Raw genomic sequence first — 16,792 nt, 5'->3', positions numbered from 1 at the left:
ATAATTAGGCCACGGGTCTAGAACCTTATTAGTGATACTTACACTAGGAATTTCATTTATCCTCTATTTTTGGAAGATCCTTTCCAGCCTCTTTCTTCCTCTGAAACTACAAAGTAGTAGCAAAGGAACTTTTTATTCCAAATTTCTTGCATGACAAATTATACAAAAGCAGCCCTGTCAAAAGCTGCATTTTCCTCTTCCTTCTGCTTCAGACTGACAGCACGAAACTTAGGCCTGCATAAATTATATTAAAAACCACAAAAACTGGATCTAAAGAGGAGGAGACAGCAGGAACAACCAATAAGTAGCAAGACAGATTTTAAGACATATTTTATTTCATGTGCAAAGTTGCCAAGGAAAACACACATACAACTTCAGCTAAGCTATAGCCACTAACATGAAAGGAACTATTCTATGTACTCATAAGCTTTATTTCTAGAATCACCCTATGGCTCAGAGTAAAAACATAGGGATTTGGTAATGATCCAGAACATTTTAAATCCCCCTTTTCAGTCATATGTAAAATTCTACCATCAGCATGTAGTTTTAAGTAACAGGTCTTGGAGATTTTCCTTCTGATTGCATAGTATAAAATTTTAATTATTTCTTATTCTCTTGATTTAATCCCTAGACTCAGCTTTAAATTTGCTCTCAATGTTGCAGCTTCAGAAAATTAATTTTCCCACTTACAGCTGAAATACTCATAAATTTTGAGCAAGTTTCACAGACACAGCCATTACAATTCAGTTGAATCAAGCTGTGAACACCAAAGATAACATGGATTTTTGTAGTCATGCAGAGCTAGTCCTTTCCATAGTTCAAAGATGTAAGAAAAGTTCATTTCCTTGGAAAGTGAGATCTGTTGCCTGGGAAGTGAGACAGTTTATTGATATAAATTCTGTAAATCTCTGTAAAAAAGTGTAGAGGCTGTTATTGGAAAGGCTTCCTAGAACATACTGAAATATTTTCAAGAGGTTTTTTTATTTTCCCTTGTAAATTCACATTTATTGAAATGCTACCATAGGAATAGGTACTTTATAGTCCTGAAAAATTCCCAAAGCTCCATGAAGTAATAAATGGTGCTTCTTATCAAAGTAGCCACTGCAGTCCAGGTCTGAGTTTCAGCAGAGCAGTGAGGAGAGGCAGTTCCTTCACCCTGCCCACACATGGGACACTGAGGCACAGACACATTTTGGACCAATCCAAAATCCTGAAGAGCAGCAAACTGACCTCCCATCTCCCAGTTTCCAGCCACCCATAACCAGACAGCATCCTTCCTCTCCTGGCACAGTTTTAAGACACTTGTGATGGCTAATTTATTGGGGGGGTTACTGCTCAGCCCTGTTCTCCTTGAAGGGAGCAGGTGTTTTGCCAGTAAACAAAAAAAAAAAAAAAAAAAAAAAAACAAAAAAAAATTGCCAGTAAACAAAATCTTACAGCAGAAAATTTACCTGTAGCTGTGGTTTGCCTCAACACTAAAAGGAGAACACACAAAAGCACACTGTGGACTGAAGCCATGCAGTGCCATGGCTGTTTAAAAATTCTGTCCTGTGTTGGTTCTTGCTTCTGTCACCAGCTGTCAGCAAGGTAAACAGTGCACTTCTTTGTGTACAACATGTCAAATTCATATTCAGAATGCACAGCAATGGCAGGGAAGACTTCAAATGAAAATAAAAAGTCAAAAAGCATAAGAATATCTGTGCTGGACAAACATGATTACTGATGAATCCAAAGAACTGCCCTGTTGTTAGGCCTGAGCTGTTTCTGTTGGGTTGCTAAATCCTGCATCAAAATTTAAGCCTCAGCAAAATGGGTTCTATCATATTTTCCAAAATCCTTGGCTTCACTCTCATTTTTTTTCTATCAAGTATGACGTTGAATACAGCTTGCAGAATCAGCGGCAAGATGAAACGAAAAAGCCTTCCCAGTCAATTTGTCACAGAAGGAAATATTAAAATTTGTTTGTTGCAAAAAAAAGTGTTCAGGTTTTTCCTCATTGCAGCATGGAGAGTATGAGATAAAGACAGGGATAAAGAATAAATTTCAGTTTTACTTACATCCAGATCTCCTTGCCAGATACACAAGACCTTAACTGATGCCCCAGTGTTTGGACTGGTTTACACAGCACAGAAATGCTCTGGGCTCCAGTGAAGAGGGAATACTCTGGAAGAGAAATTCACCTGCTCTCTAAATATTGTAATCAGTGGAATCACCTTTCCTTGTGATTTACAGTCCTTTGCACCCATTATTGCCCAGTGGCTAAATGTAAATTTCTAAAGTTACAAAATTGTTTACAGACTGCAATATAGTAACAACTTACTCCTTGGGTATGAATTGAGTGTGGAAAATTCATGAAGTCAAACTTCCTAAAACAAGAATTATTTTTAACAAATTCAAAAAAAAAAAAAAAAGAAAATCAAACTCCTGAAACACCTCTTCATGACACTTGTAATTATTTTCAACACATCTATGATACATTTGACCACCTAACTATTTAAAGCCCATTTCTCCTCTTCCATGAGCTTCATAACAGAACAACTCTGAGATTTCTCTCTTCATTACTACCTGTCTACGCCTTAAGGAACCTGAAATGGATGGGGACAAATTGATGGACAAATAGAAATTTTTTCAGTTTTGAAAAAATATTTAAATATTTTTTGACACACGGATATATAGATATGCATGAATATGACACAATATTCATCAGAATATGCTCTTAAAGCGATTTTAAAAGCATGAAATATTATATGATTTGGGGGCATTTCAACTATTTTTAAAATCAGCACCTAAACCACTTTGTGCAATGCAGTTATTCTCAGGAGAAATTCGGCAGTATTGACCAGCTTTGCCTTTATGACTTGGTCATCTTGAAAGATTTTTAAAAAGCAAGTCAGTATGCAATTTCTTTACTTATCTATATATAAATCTCATTTCCACAAGTTGAGTTTTGCATTATTTATTTCTGAGAGAAAGGCAAAAGTTCAAAAAAAGCATTCTCAGAGAGTATTCTTCTCCTTAAAAAATGAGAAGAAAAAAATAAAAAAAACTTTGAATTCTTTTGATAAACAAAAAAGAAATCTGCTGCTCATTCCTGGAGTTAAAAATTAACCCATGAAGGGAAAGCTGCATTTTCTAGTATGTGTGAGCAACATGCAAGATCCCTGTCTCGCTGCCATTTCATGTCAGTGTGGGCTGGGAAGCCACTGGGATTTATTAGTGTATAAGAAATTCAAGAGCAGGACAATAACTGGTTGGACACAGAGTTTGGAACTGCTGGGACGTGCACAGGATGAACAGGGGCAGCAAAATGCAGTGAGCTCAGAAAACTTGCTGCTTTCAAGCTCCCTCTGACTTCCAGAGGCTGGCAGTCAGCTCTTACACTGGCAATGCAGGGCTAAAAAAAATACATTAAATGTCATTAATTCCTTAGCAATCAGACATCTTGAAATGTAATGGAAACTGTGGTCAGCTTGGTACATATCAGCCCTTAAACAAAACAATTCTGTCACTCAACCTAATGTTGCATTTTCTACCTGCCTCTCATTTTTACCTCACACTTCTTATGTGTCTCTTTCAAAGAGAGTCTGAAAAAGAAATGATCACAGCTTAAGATAATACCCTCATTTCTATACATAGGGCTTGCATGCACCTCTATCAAGATCTACTCACAGTATTATGACATAAAAATATTACTCATATTTCCAGACTGAGTGCTAGAGTTTCCAACACAGATTATATGTCAAGAAATGACTCTCAACAAGTCAAGAAATTACTGCCAACAAGTTCCCTTTTATCCTTTTACTGTTCTACTGATGCTAATAAATGTCACAAGTGTTTTTTCCAAGTGAAAGTGGTCAGGACACACAAACCAAGAAGGATTTTTTTTGTTGTTTCATTTGCAACTGTTTCTACTGATGATTTACAAATCTGAAGACAGACAGTGGTCAGAACAGCAAGATTTTGTGTGCACAGTAAACAGTACTTTCACCTTAACATTTAAAATATCTTTAAAGAAAATTGGGGCATTGAATAGAAAAAACTAAATTACGACTTTTTTCTCAGTAAAAATGGTATGGATATATCTGGACAAGGTTATCACTTTAAACACAAATGCTGTCTTCTTTGAAATCAGTATTGAAAAACTATATTGTACTCGTAGCCATACAAAATGTTTATTATATTACAAATAATTTGTACACTATATTTTCACTTTATCATTGCTTTGTGCTCAGACAGTATAAATATTACAGCATGATTTTTCTTTCCCAGCAATGTCCTAACTGTCCTGATATAATCTGACTTGATACTTAAAAAAAAATTACAGAAACATATTACAAACAGGATAAAAAGGCATCATGAATGAAGAATGTAAGATGGTTTTCTGAATAAAGTGCAGGACAATGGTTTCAGTGATGATTCAAGAAATATTCAGTAGACTGCACATCATCCATAATAATACCAAACAAAATAAATTTTGAATCTCTAACAGGTCTTCATCAGAAGTATGAAGAGTACTTTGTTTAACTATACTGAAATGGTTTTTCTTTCTAGAAGGCTATTTAAATGCTCTTGCTCAGGGGTTTTCCATTTTCTACAGACATCCAAACCCTGGACATCTCTATATTTTCCAAAATTTTTAGTTTCCAGTATGGCAAGATACAAGATCCATTGTGTAAGATGTATGAGACTTTACCCTCACACATTTTTAATAGAACTATTAAATTGCCACAATTTAAGAATGGGAACAGACTTACAAACAGAGTTAAGTGTCCAAAAGATGCTGTTTAAAACTGGAATGCCCTGCTTCCTGTGACTTTTTTGGGAATACACTGTTACATTTCCCTTCCCACCTCTATGGCTTCAGCGTGCTCATCCATGGGATCCTGGCTGCTTGCACAATTTCAGCTTCAGGAGAACTCTGCAAAACTGGCTAGAGAAATTTATTACACAGCACCTGTAATAAATTTCTCTCTGGCTAGAGAAATTTATTTCACCCCCATTGCTTAGAAGGACCCATTTACTTGCAAAATTTCACTGGGCTACATAGAAGAATCATTCAAAAACTGATAATAAAGCTGATGCAGAATGTGGCTGGCACAACCTGGTGTAGGTTTCACTTTCCAGGTTAGCCCAAGGCAGCTGTGAACTAGCTGAGGCTAAATAAAATCAGTTGCTCTTCCATTATGTCTGCACTCATGTTACAGTGATCCAATTGACTGAAAAATAAACAAAATTTTGTTTGAGGGATCTAGTGACACTTGCTTTTATAGACAAAGCCCAATAGAGAAAATAAACCCTGCTGTCAGTGAGTGAAATTCCCACTGAAGCCAACCAGAACCTGTCTTTCTGTGGTACACTGAGTTCGGCCCAGTATTTTTCAGTTGTTATTCTTAAAGTGTGATGCTCCTAGCCAGCTATTCATTTAACCCAATTTGGCTGTGTTGTATCACACTGATAATATCAGCATTACCTGGCTGACAGGTAACTGAGACAGCAGTCAGCCTTTACTAGACTTGCATTTATATGAAAAATTGAGTTTCTTTGGTTGTTTAGTATCCAAGTCACCCAATTGTATATTTGTGTACTCCAGACATAGCATGATTATACTGATCAGTAAAATTATCAGGGGTTTGTTCTTTCTTTTTTTTTCTTTTTCCACTTAGTTTATGGAAATTTTCTGACTATAGCAGACTAGTCACTTATATAAATATACAGCACATATATACATAGAAATTACAAAAATACATTTTATTTATATCTGATTTTAAATAATAAAAATGAAATTTCACATTTATCGAAAGATTAGCTAGCATTCCAAATGCTTCTGCAATATTCAAGGTATTGGAGCAGAGGATGTCTGTATATTCTAGGATAATTATGCATCACAGTCTCAGGGTTTATAGTATAATTATTAAGGGGAAAAATAGCTCTGCTTTAAAAGTTTGTGCTTCATCAATTTCTTCCTCTATCCCCTATTCTAGTCTTCTTTCTCCTTCTCTCAATTTACTGATGGCCAAAAAAGCTAAACCAAGTTCCCTTTCTCACATCAGTTAAGACCAAAGAAACTCAGAGAAATGAAATGATCAGACAAAATAGTAATTGAGGATAACTAAATAACCCACTGAAATGAAGGACATTACCTTTAACTCCAGTTGACATCAAACACACCCAACACAACAAATTTTGCAAAAACTTCAGATCCTGAAGCTAATTGCTGAAGGAACCGAAAACAACTGTTCATGTCTCCAACTAGTTTGTACAACTGCAAAATATTAACTACTGTCCCATCCCAAGTGGTTTGATTTTCTTTTGGGATTGGATTCCTACCACAACGCAGTGTAACAATCAGTGACCTTTATCTTGCACAATATGAAGTCAACATCATTTCTGGCAATGCTCTCTTTTTCACAGAACATTCATATTTTTGTTAATCCATGTAGCTGTTAACTTATTTACATGTTAATATAGTAGTTAGGTCCTCTACATTCAGAACTTCCTGGGTGCGCATTCACCGTGCCAGCACAATCAAAATCAACTGCAGCTTCAGGTAGCACTTTCTGGCATCACTTTAGTAGATAGCATTGCTAAAGAAAGAGGGAAAAAAGCACTGTGTTGAACAGAGGTTTCCCTGTCCAAGCAGGTGTATTCATTTTTCCAGGTTGGAAGGATTTAAAGGTCTCAGGTTTACCAGCTTCACATGCATTCAGAGTGAAAAGCCCGATTACAGAGCAAACAGGAAAAACCTTTTTTCATTTATCTGGGAAGCTTTTAGCACCAATATCCTTTGCTGGCTCTTCATGCATTGTATTCTTTCACGCTGAAAAAAAAAAATCTCCTCCATAATTCATCAGTGGCACTGAATGACAAGGTAGCCACCAATCATGGAAATGTTATTCACCTTCTCTACAGTCCTCTCTTCTTTTACTTCTTTGCACTGTTAATAGGATGAAGAGACTCTGAGCTATTTACAGGACTTTTATTTGTATTACTTAATTGTGTTGAATTCTTTTGGTTTGAATACAGTGTCTGGGATGAAAAGGCTGAAATGACTCTGCATTGCTGAAATCAGCACCCCTTATACAATGTTCCACAGCAGACAATTAACACGGCCACTGCCACGCCAGCCATGGCCTCCAGCAAACCCTGTTCTGCAGATTTTTTCTTCTCTTATTAAAGTTTTGGCATGCAGAAGTTATTTTCAGCAGCTCTGCCTCTGGGCCTGTAAATGGAACTTCTTGTGGCACAGACATGTTCAGCAGCATCTTTAGTGAGGATGGGTCATAATACGAGAGCAAAGTGACAAACAATTGCATATGGTTGATCTCATCAGTATGAAACAGTTTCCTGGCAGCTTTTCCTTAGCTGGAAAGCAGAATTTCATTTCTTCAGAGCCCTGTTGCTCTGCTTTAAGTCATTTCATAGTGTTGACTTTTCATACAGATTAAAACGCCATCGCTTTGGCACAATTCACAGAAAGTTAGTGGCCGAAAACTAAAGGAGCTGCTTTCTTGGCTTCCCCAGGTCACAAGACACAAACACCGTGCACAGACGATACATTAGACCTGGAACTCAAACATATCTGTCTGCTTCTTGGCCAGCTTGGCCACTTCTTCCCTTATTGCCTTGACGAGGGCAGCCGTGGAGATGTTGGTGAGCGGCGCGTCCGAGGGGTCGTTGTCGGCCAGGCTGTGCTGGGAGGCGGCGGCGGAGGCCAGCGGGGCCTGCTCCAGGCTGGGGTGCAGGCTGCCCTGCTGGCTGTACTGCCTGGGCAGCCTGGAGGGGGAGTTGTGCTGGTAGCGGGGCCTCGGGTAAGCCTCGATGTAGCCAGGCAGGGGCACCTGCAGGAATTGGAATTGCACAGGGTTATGCGGAACAATCGATCCGCCAGCGACCACAAACCTCCCTGGGGCAGAGGTGAGAGGGAGAGCACCAAAGGAAGGGAATGCAAACCTCAGAATTAATTCCCAGCTTCAGGGTGACCCCAACGTCTGGGAATGATTGGCATCTGACTCCATGATTCAGAAGAGTGAAATATTGCCTTATTAAAACTATATTCTATCACATTATACTATTCTAAAGAGATACTATGCTGGAGAGATACTAAAGAAAAACCCATGGCTGTCTCCAGACAGTCAGGACACAACTTGGACCTAATAGGCCAATTAACATAAACAACCATCACCAGAATCCAATTAAGAACTCACTCTCAGTAAGCAATCTCCATAACACATTCCACATGTGCAAAAACAACAGGAGCAGTGAATAGAGATAAGAATTGTTTTCTCTTCTTCTCTCTGTGCTTCTCCAGGAAAAATCCTGGGACAGAGAATTATATCTCCCTCTGTTCAGAGAATGTGAATGCCACAAGCTTCTGCCTACACATGCCTGTCTTGGCATGTACCATTTATGTACGTCCCAGCTGTGGCAGCAGAAACATCTGCTTGTCCTCATTTATCATCACCTCCAAAAGTCCAAGGGAAAAGGTTTTTCTGGAAGTGAGCTCTCTGCTTAGCAAACACTTAGGTTTTAAACAAACAGCATGATTTTAGTACACCAAAAACCTGTAACAGAAAAGCAGTTTTCTGATTTCTAGCTAATCCAAGCTAGCCAAGTGTCTGGACTCACTGGTCCTAACAGAAACTCACTAGATCCAGACACCAGGGATAAGCTCAGGTGTGCCAGTTTGGAAATTCAAGGCTCAAAGGGATGTTTGACTGCTCAGAAGTGTCAGGATTTCTGGCCATGTCTAACAGAATAACATGAGGGATTAATAATTTTTGTAACTCCACAGATTTACAAGCCCCATGTTAGCTAAAACTAAAACAATAACATAGGCCCTTAAGTCACAATGAGAGATTAAATTTCTTTCACCAGTCTTTTTGGCACTCAGAAGATTTTAATGCATCAAATAAAAATCAATATTTATGATTTCCAAAAGTCTATAAAATGGGAATCTACAGGCCTTAATTTTGAAGAAGGCTTTATGCCTGAAGCTTGACCTCTACACAGCCTTGGGTATCCATCAAATGCTGAAGAGAATGTCAAACATGTTCACTATGGTGTGATGAGACAAATGTAGGAAGCAGGTATGGTATGAAAGTGATCATTAGATGTAGGCACCTCTGTTTAGTTTACAACAGGCTCTTCAAAAGGTGATTGTACTAGAACAATATGTGATCACACCACTAGAGGCCACCAAGTTACTGTTTTCACTAAGCATCCAGCAGCTGGGAAAATAATTGCTTTGTGGATACAGTTTCATTGTCCCACAGAACTTAGTGTTTCAATGCTTACCATTTGTCTCAGAGAATAATATATTACAGTAATTGTGCTTATAAAATAGTTCCTTGTTGTAAAATCTCCTGTTTCCTCCCTTGTTTACAGACTAGGCTAGCAGAAATGTGTGGAAAATGAAGAATCTTATAGATATTTAGCCTCTGTTCTCAATAATTTTAAGAAAATCTTGGAAGTGTGATCAAGCTATAATATAAAGGCTCAAAACCTAAGACATGTCCAGAAATTCAAGCCCTGAGTATTAGTGAGAAAATCTGAGCATTACTTCAGATCTTTATGCTATTCACTTTTATTCAGGCTTTCTGACTGTGCTATATTGCTAATGCTATTACTAGCTCCTCTAGTAACGATTTTCAAATAAAGACAATTTCCTGACATATTTGCAAAATCATTATAGAAACTGCAGTAGTTTCTACATTTTTAGCCCTTCTGCAAAGCCACTGGAGAGTTGAAATTTTGACTAGCAAGGAATTGTTAAAGCTCTGCCATGGGTAAGTGAAAAGGGACATTTGCTTCCTCTGAGTTCTATATTGCCATGGTTATTTTTCCGACAGTTTTTTACATCCCTCTTCATTCCTCTTTCCCTGAAGGAAACCCACAACAGGTTTATACTCTTCACTTTCCAGAGGAAGGAGCTGGGGGCTGGAGACTTGGTTTGCAGTTTTGACCCATTTGTTTCAGTCTCCACTTTGACAATTGATACCTGACTCTATTTCCACAGGACTGCAATCAAGAGTAGGGATACAGAAGAGAGAATGAATGGGAAACAAATAAAATTTCCTTGTTTCATGGCTTTTTCCCTTCGTAGAGAAAAGTTCAAAATCGTTGCTAAGATACAATGGGCCTCCTGGATTTAAGATGTAAGGGTTAAAAACACACATAAAACAAATAAATAATAATAATAAAAAAAAACCAAAACAACAAAGGAAAATAAAGCTTTTCATGCTTTAAAAGGCAGCTCTGAGAAGGAAATTTATACCAGAGCATCACAAGCCTCCAGGAGTCAGGGGCACATCAGCAGGTGTGCTCAGCTTACAAATGAACAGCTTTCCTTTTTTTTTTCCTGACAGTTCAGCCTTCAAATTCAGACTTGCACCTCAAAGTCATACTGAATTGTTTTCCTCACAGGCATTGGGAGCAGTAATGAAGAGTGAAAACAAAAAAAGCTGCCCCCAGGAACATTTATATGACTGTGTTGTCTCCTGCTTATCTGCTCAAAGCCAACTTAGATTTCAACTGCAATTCATTGAAATGTTCTGTGGACGATTTGCACAAGGAAATTGAATCTGTCTCCCAGGTTTTTTAGTCAGAGTGGTTCTGCACAGATACCAGATATGAGCTCAAGTAGAAGAATTTATCTTTTTTTTTCCCTTGTGTAAAAAAAGCCCTACATTTGAGAAATTGTTTCAAACATGATAAACTACTGCAATTCATTTTAGGATGTTTCAACTTCAATTCTTTGAAATGTAGGTTTACTTTGGGCTAAAAATTACATCTGTTCCAGTCTGGGATTGTGCAATTAATTATTTAATTTATGATCTGTCACTGCAGCCTTTGGGAGGATTTGAAACACTGCACAGCAGGGCTGCAGCAGTGCTGGGAGGTAAGATTTGGGAGCCAGACTGTCTTGAGAAAAGCCTCCAGGAGGGTAAGATGCTTCCCCAACTTTCAGACAGCTCAGGACTGTCTTGAGAGGCAGCATCACCTTTTCCTGACACGTGTCTATCTCAAAATTTAACCTTTCTAAGGAAAGGAAAATGACATCTAACCCACCGACTTTAAACAGGTACCAGGCCCTAACCTAGTGAAGGATTCCACCCTCTAAAGATCTTGGCCACAGTTCCTGCTTGAACAGCTGAAGTATCTATGTCTAAGCCATCTCTTATGGCTTTTAACTGCTAGAGGTTATTCCCATTCAAGGAAAAATTATCCTTTTCTGCTTCTTTGTCGACCAGTGAAGAATTGCTGAAAATCCCTCCTGTGCAAAACACATAAAAAACAGGTGGTTAGAACAGCAAGGATGCTTACAGAGTCTGCCCACTGCCCTGGCAACTCATTCTCTCCAGCATAGGGCATCCAGGCTTGGTTCCTGTAGGCAGTGGGAGGAGTTGGGATGAAGTAGCCCGTGAAGCCAGGTCGGTTTGCTGGAATGGCAAACACTGCTGGTACCGTATTTCCTGGCAAAGACAAAAACAGTAGGCACCATTAATAGCTGAGATTTTCACTTGTAAATCAGATTATAGTGCTTATGAAATAGGGACTTCATGCTTGTTTGTTGAGGTTTTTTTGTCTGGGGCTTTGGGTTTGGTTTGTTTTGTTGTTTTGGTATTTTTTGTCCTACCATCTGACTACTGCAACTTCATAATGCTGGGAAATACTGGAGAAGGCAAAATTTGCAGTTGTCCTCATAACCAGGTACAGCCTTCAGGTAAAGAGTCCCTAGGATTTGATCCTTGTAACAAATGATCTTTGTCAAAACTTTGACTCATTAGAGAAAAGGATTTTTTCCCTTAAGTTTGTCTCCTTGTATTCAATTTTCAGCTGTTGTTATGATGGGTTTCAGTGTAATGCACCTCTCTTTTCACTGTTTACCCAGTCTTTCATGATATCTATATTATTAATATTATGATTAATACCTATATTGTATTATATGCAGATAAAAAACCTACAGAAATGAGTGACTGATATGTTTAACAGTCTGTACTCTCAACAATTCCATCATAAAACTTCAATGCTTCTGTAAAAAATACCAAGGTTCTACCTGTTCAGTTCCTTTCCCAAGAACAGTCTATGGCTGCCATAAATGACACAGCTACAACTCAAAGAAATATTTCTTGATTATTTCCAAATCTGGCTTATCACCTCTTGATTAAGATGCATGCCATAGGAATATCCAGGAAGCCTCCTGGATTAAAATCCCACTTTCACATTCCAATTTGTGTGCAAGGAGCCAGAGTTTCAGCCAAATCTCTGGGTAGGGTCACATCTGCTTTCAGGGAAGGTTGATTCCTGTGGCCCGCAGAGATGCAGAGAACAATTTGTTACAGAAATAATCCACTGGACTGTCTGGAAGACCAGCATCCTAATGTGCATATTTCCCTTGAGATATTCTTCATATATTCCCTTTGCTATCATAACTCTGTGTATTTTCCTAGTTAAAAATAGACTACAAACCACTTTCTTGCCCAGTCAAGTCTTCCTTCCTCTAGTGTCTATTTACATGCAAAGACAGACTCCAGCAGTGAATCACCAACATCACACTGAGGGCATGAAATCCTCACCCCTAAATCCTGGATGGGACAGCTGCATATCCTCTTCATCAGTTATTACATTTTCAGTTTATTCAGTTATATTACATGGACATGTATTTTACTTTTCAGACAGCAAAAATAACATCATTTACATGAAAGCAGAAGGGCAGGAAACCCTTTAAAACCACAACAAAGTACAAGTCCAGCATTTTCACTGAGGAATGGAAGCACAGCAGCATTACACAGCTGGGCAGATTCAATGTAGTAGAATTAATGCAGAGAAAATAAAATTTCTCCCCCTTCCAACTGCACATCATTTGAATATTGCTGCTAATTGCTCTCAGTAGCTATGATACCACTATGCTGACAAAATCACAAAGACATGGGAAGGCCCATGAAATTCATATGGAGTATAATTGAATTAGCATCAATTACTGGCTGCTTCAAATATCCATCCCCCAGAATCTCATTTACAGCCCTGGCACATTTTTTGTTCCTGAACAATCTACTAGAGGGCTATCCAGCCTACTCTGACAGATGCTGGGACATTGCATGGGCAGGTGCACAGAGACAGAAAGACTCCACCAGTGACATCCATCCCCAAAGCATTCTCCATAAACCCAGATATTTACGGTTTCTCAATGACCTCCCATGCAGTCCCAGGCCAGAATTGCTATGGATGCAATCAGGAGTAACAGAAGAGGAGTAAAATATGGTTTTTAGCACATTTTTCTCCAGAGCAGAAACACACCACCTCTATCCCAATTCCTCCAGCCCCATGGTTTGGAAGAGGGTGGGCTAAGAGAAGAGGTGTGTCAATCATTTTTCCTTCCAGGCAATAAAGAGCACAAGGGTTGCTATTTTAAATGAGTTAGCAAGGCTGAAAAGGAGCATTCTTCATACATGTACAGAGAAGAAAATGCTGCTCCTCCATGGCAAAGGGCTCCTACACTAAAACACTCTTTCTATTTAACCACAGCAAAAGGAGCTACTACTCCAAATGAATATTCAATTGGCTGATATTATACCTTATCCTAAACCATTATTGCAACATCCTTATCTTAGAGCTGATGCTGGGCTGCATGAAGGTAATTTTGTCTCTTCTGAACTGCAGCCACCCTTCAGCAACACACAGTAATAAAATCTCCCCATCTCTGGACCCAATCAAAAAGTGTATCCCAGAGATCCCATTACTGCACACATAAAGAAGAGGTCTAGGTAGTGTGGCACATTTCATAGCTTGAAATGTTTTGAAATGGGAGGGTGAGCATCTGCTCCTTTCAGGTACTGCACCATGTGCAGAAGGTATGACAACAAATGGGAGCAGAATGGATCCTGCAAACCTACTCTATTTAATTAATTGACAACTCATTTGCTTAGCCACATCATGATTCTCAGTCAGTGATGTCAAAGACAATGCAGATAACTCTCTATTACTTCTGAGGAAGCTAGGAAAGAATTTTTTTCTGGGAGATTAACACAACAATATCTAACAAACTACTAATTTCAAAGCTTTGAACTAATGGAAAATTCTTTTGAATATTGGAAGCTCTTTTCCATAACTCTTCAAGAAAACACATTTTGCCAATAAAAAGCCATTTGAAGTATTTTTTCCAGCTAAATATTTTCCAGACACCATCAAAACAGTCTATCATCTTCATCTCATGATTAAATCAATTCATTTATAAATACATACACATATTCATATATAAATACCTATCAAAAGGACCAGGAACTGACTAGACATTTAAAACTGGGACTTTTACACCCAAAACAAGTTCTGGGCAGAAACTATATTCTCCAGAACAGGAAGGGTGAAGAGCTAACAGATTACCTTTGACTGTGCAATAGCACCCCTGTTTTATGTTTTGAAGGGAAGGGGCCATGTACCTTCAATTTGCCTTCCTCAGTAGCCCACTGTTGTGACAAGAGTAGGGATAAAGTTTCTCAAGAGGCCATCAGGAGCCTTAAAAAAGTTTTCAAGCACTTGGATCAGTATTCTTGACTGACAAAATATTGCAAGGATCTAACTCATTTCTCCCCCATTGCCTGTCTCTCCCATTTTGCTTGGTTGGTACAAAGTGCAACACGAACAAGTCACACAGCTGTCCCAATACTGCAACTTATTTTGCTACCAACACCTTCTAGATCCTCCCTAAAAATTCTACTGGGTTTTTCTGTACAAATGAGCAGTTTTACTGGGTTTTATCAATTCAGAGAACACAGAACATCTGGGACATTACTGCTGCATCCTACCTTCAGAAAAGGCCATTTCCTGGTGCTACTGCAGGATGAGTATTTTAGGATGCAGCTGGCGCTGCACTTACAAAGGGACAGGCCATCTTCTGCAGGGCTCCTTCAGCTGCACCAGGAAAAACCCCACCTAATACAGTCTTTCTCCAAATAATCATCCTTATTTGCTATATCCCATACTTTCATTTCTGTCCATAATAACTTATAAGGTTCTCAAAGCTGAATCGTGTCACCTGAGTGAAAAGCAGATTGATCGAGTGGACCGACAGACATGGGAGCTCTGGAACCCGGTGCAAAAGGTGTCTGATCATGGTGCTGGGCCTGATCTGCTCCACTGGACTCAGGTATTCTCACTTTGCTGCCAATATCTGATGTAGACCTGTGTGTTAAAAAGAAAAATAATACAAATTTTTTGTTATTCTGACCTACAGATGTGATTTGTAGGTACATACATGCCTATCAGCTCCAGCAGGACAAACCAGTGAGGAGCGATCTCCCCAACTTTGCTCTGGCATGACAGAAGCCTGGAGAACAACTGCACAACAGAATTTTGGAGAAGTCTGGAGAAGTTTGCAAACAACCCTTTTAGTTTTTGGTTGCTCTTTTTACCAAAGCATCGTATAGGGCCTCTGCTTTCTGCTTCAAACAAATGCCTGAGAAACACAATACTGAAACCAGAGATTTACCATAAATTCACCAGAGCTTTACCATAATTAATTCACCACCACAGTCTACAGACAGTCACAACAGTGTACATGACATGGTATCATACAGTTGGAGACCACTGTGGTAAATAACATTACTGCACTTGGGAAGTGCTGAGGTCTTTGGAAATGTTGCAATTTCAGGAAAGCAGGAGAATGATGGTGTGAATTATCTGCCTCAATCCAGCACATCATTATGAGAGCTGAGGCAAAGAATGCTTTAAAACAAACAAGAGCCTTCAGATACTAATTTTATTGACGCAGACTGGCTAACAGAAAACTCATTGTTATTTAATTTTGTGTTAAAATGAAACAAAACGAACATGTTTCTAATTTTAGGAATGGATCTTTTTAAGTGCTCCTTCAGGGTTTGGCCCAGTTATTATGGCTGTGGGCTTTAGAGACCATGCCTAAAATAAAACAAGAGATAAATACCTCCTGAGAGAGGCAACAGCCACAGGACCAGTTCTGGGAGGGACAGGAGGGGGAGGAGAACCCATTACCATCTCAGGAAGCTGAGAAAATCTATAAGCCTGTAACAGAGAAAAATACGTATTTTTTGAAACACCAGTAGATCTCAGTCAAATTGAAAACAAAACAAAATCAGAACTTAAATACTTGCTCTGTGTGCCAGTCAACTGGAAGCTAACTTTTTGTGGCCTCAACAATAATTGCATGTATTTGGGAATTTCCAGTGCTTTGGTAATTTTTGAATGTGGAAGAAAACCTGAAAATTAGCTCAGAGACAAGATGAAGTCTAATCAAAATATAACATATTAAACACTGTCTCTGTGGCATTTGTAGCTTGCTGGCAAAGCAGATCTGTTGTGATTATGTGAGATTCAACAACTGCTCGGGATCATGGGGAAAAGACATGAGTATTTTCACTTTCTCAAGGAATAAAGTATTTCAAAGATTCAGAAAGAACCCTCAGACCAGTGTGTACTGCAGTGAAGCTGCCTGTGAGCAACCCATATTTCAACCTCTTCCTTTCAGCCTTCAAGAGATGAAAAGAAAATTTTCCACAAAACTCCCCAAAATCTGTAACTTTCCAAAACAGCAACAAGGACCTCAAACAGTTCTGAAAAGGCAGACTGATCCAGAGGAACACCAGGCCCACCCACAAAATCACAAAATTAAGCAGCTTGCCTGCAGTAATTCTGAATTTCATCACCAATACGCGTGAAGGAGGACTAATTATGTGCATGAAACTCAGGGCACCCCAGAAATGACATGAAGGACAAAATTTTCCTCCTAAATCCTTTGCACTACTGTAGATTAGAGGCTGTA

General features: G+C 38.8%; 1 protein-coding gene across 1 annotated transcript in view; it reads right to left on the bottom strand.

Moving 5' to 3' along the window:
• Positions 1 to 312: 312 nt before the first annotated feature.
• KIAA1549L (KIAA1549 like) overlaps positions 313 to 16,792 on the bottom strand; it is a 136,102-nt gene continuing 119,622 nt past the window's right edge. The window contains exons 18-21 of the mRNA XM_063159490.1: positions 15,938 to 16,035; positions 15,032 to 15,177; positions 11,323 to 11,471; positions 313 to 7,838 (exon numbers count right to left, since the gene is read on the bottom strand). Of these exons, the coding sequence (XP_063015560.1) occupies positions 7,557 to 7,838; positions 11,323 to 11,471; positions 15,032 to 15,177; positions 15,938 to 16,035 (675 nt within the window). The 3' untranslated portion in view covers positions 313 to 7,556. The remainder of the gene's footprint in view (positions 7,839 to 11,322; positions 11,472 to 15,031; positions 15,178 to 15,937; positions 16,036 to 16,792) is intronic.

The sequence above is a fragment of the Melospiza melodia genome, chromosome 6 (assembly GCF_035770615.1).
Source record: "Melospiza melodia melodia isolate bMelMel2 chromosome 6, bMelMel2.pri, whole genome shotgun sequence".
NCBI lineage: Eukaryota > Metazoa > Chordata > Aves > Passeriformes > Passerellidae > Melospiza > Melospiza melodia.
This window is presented reverse-complemented; position numbering and strand designations above follow the sequence as displayed.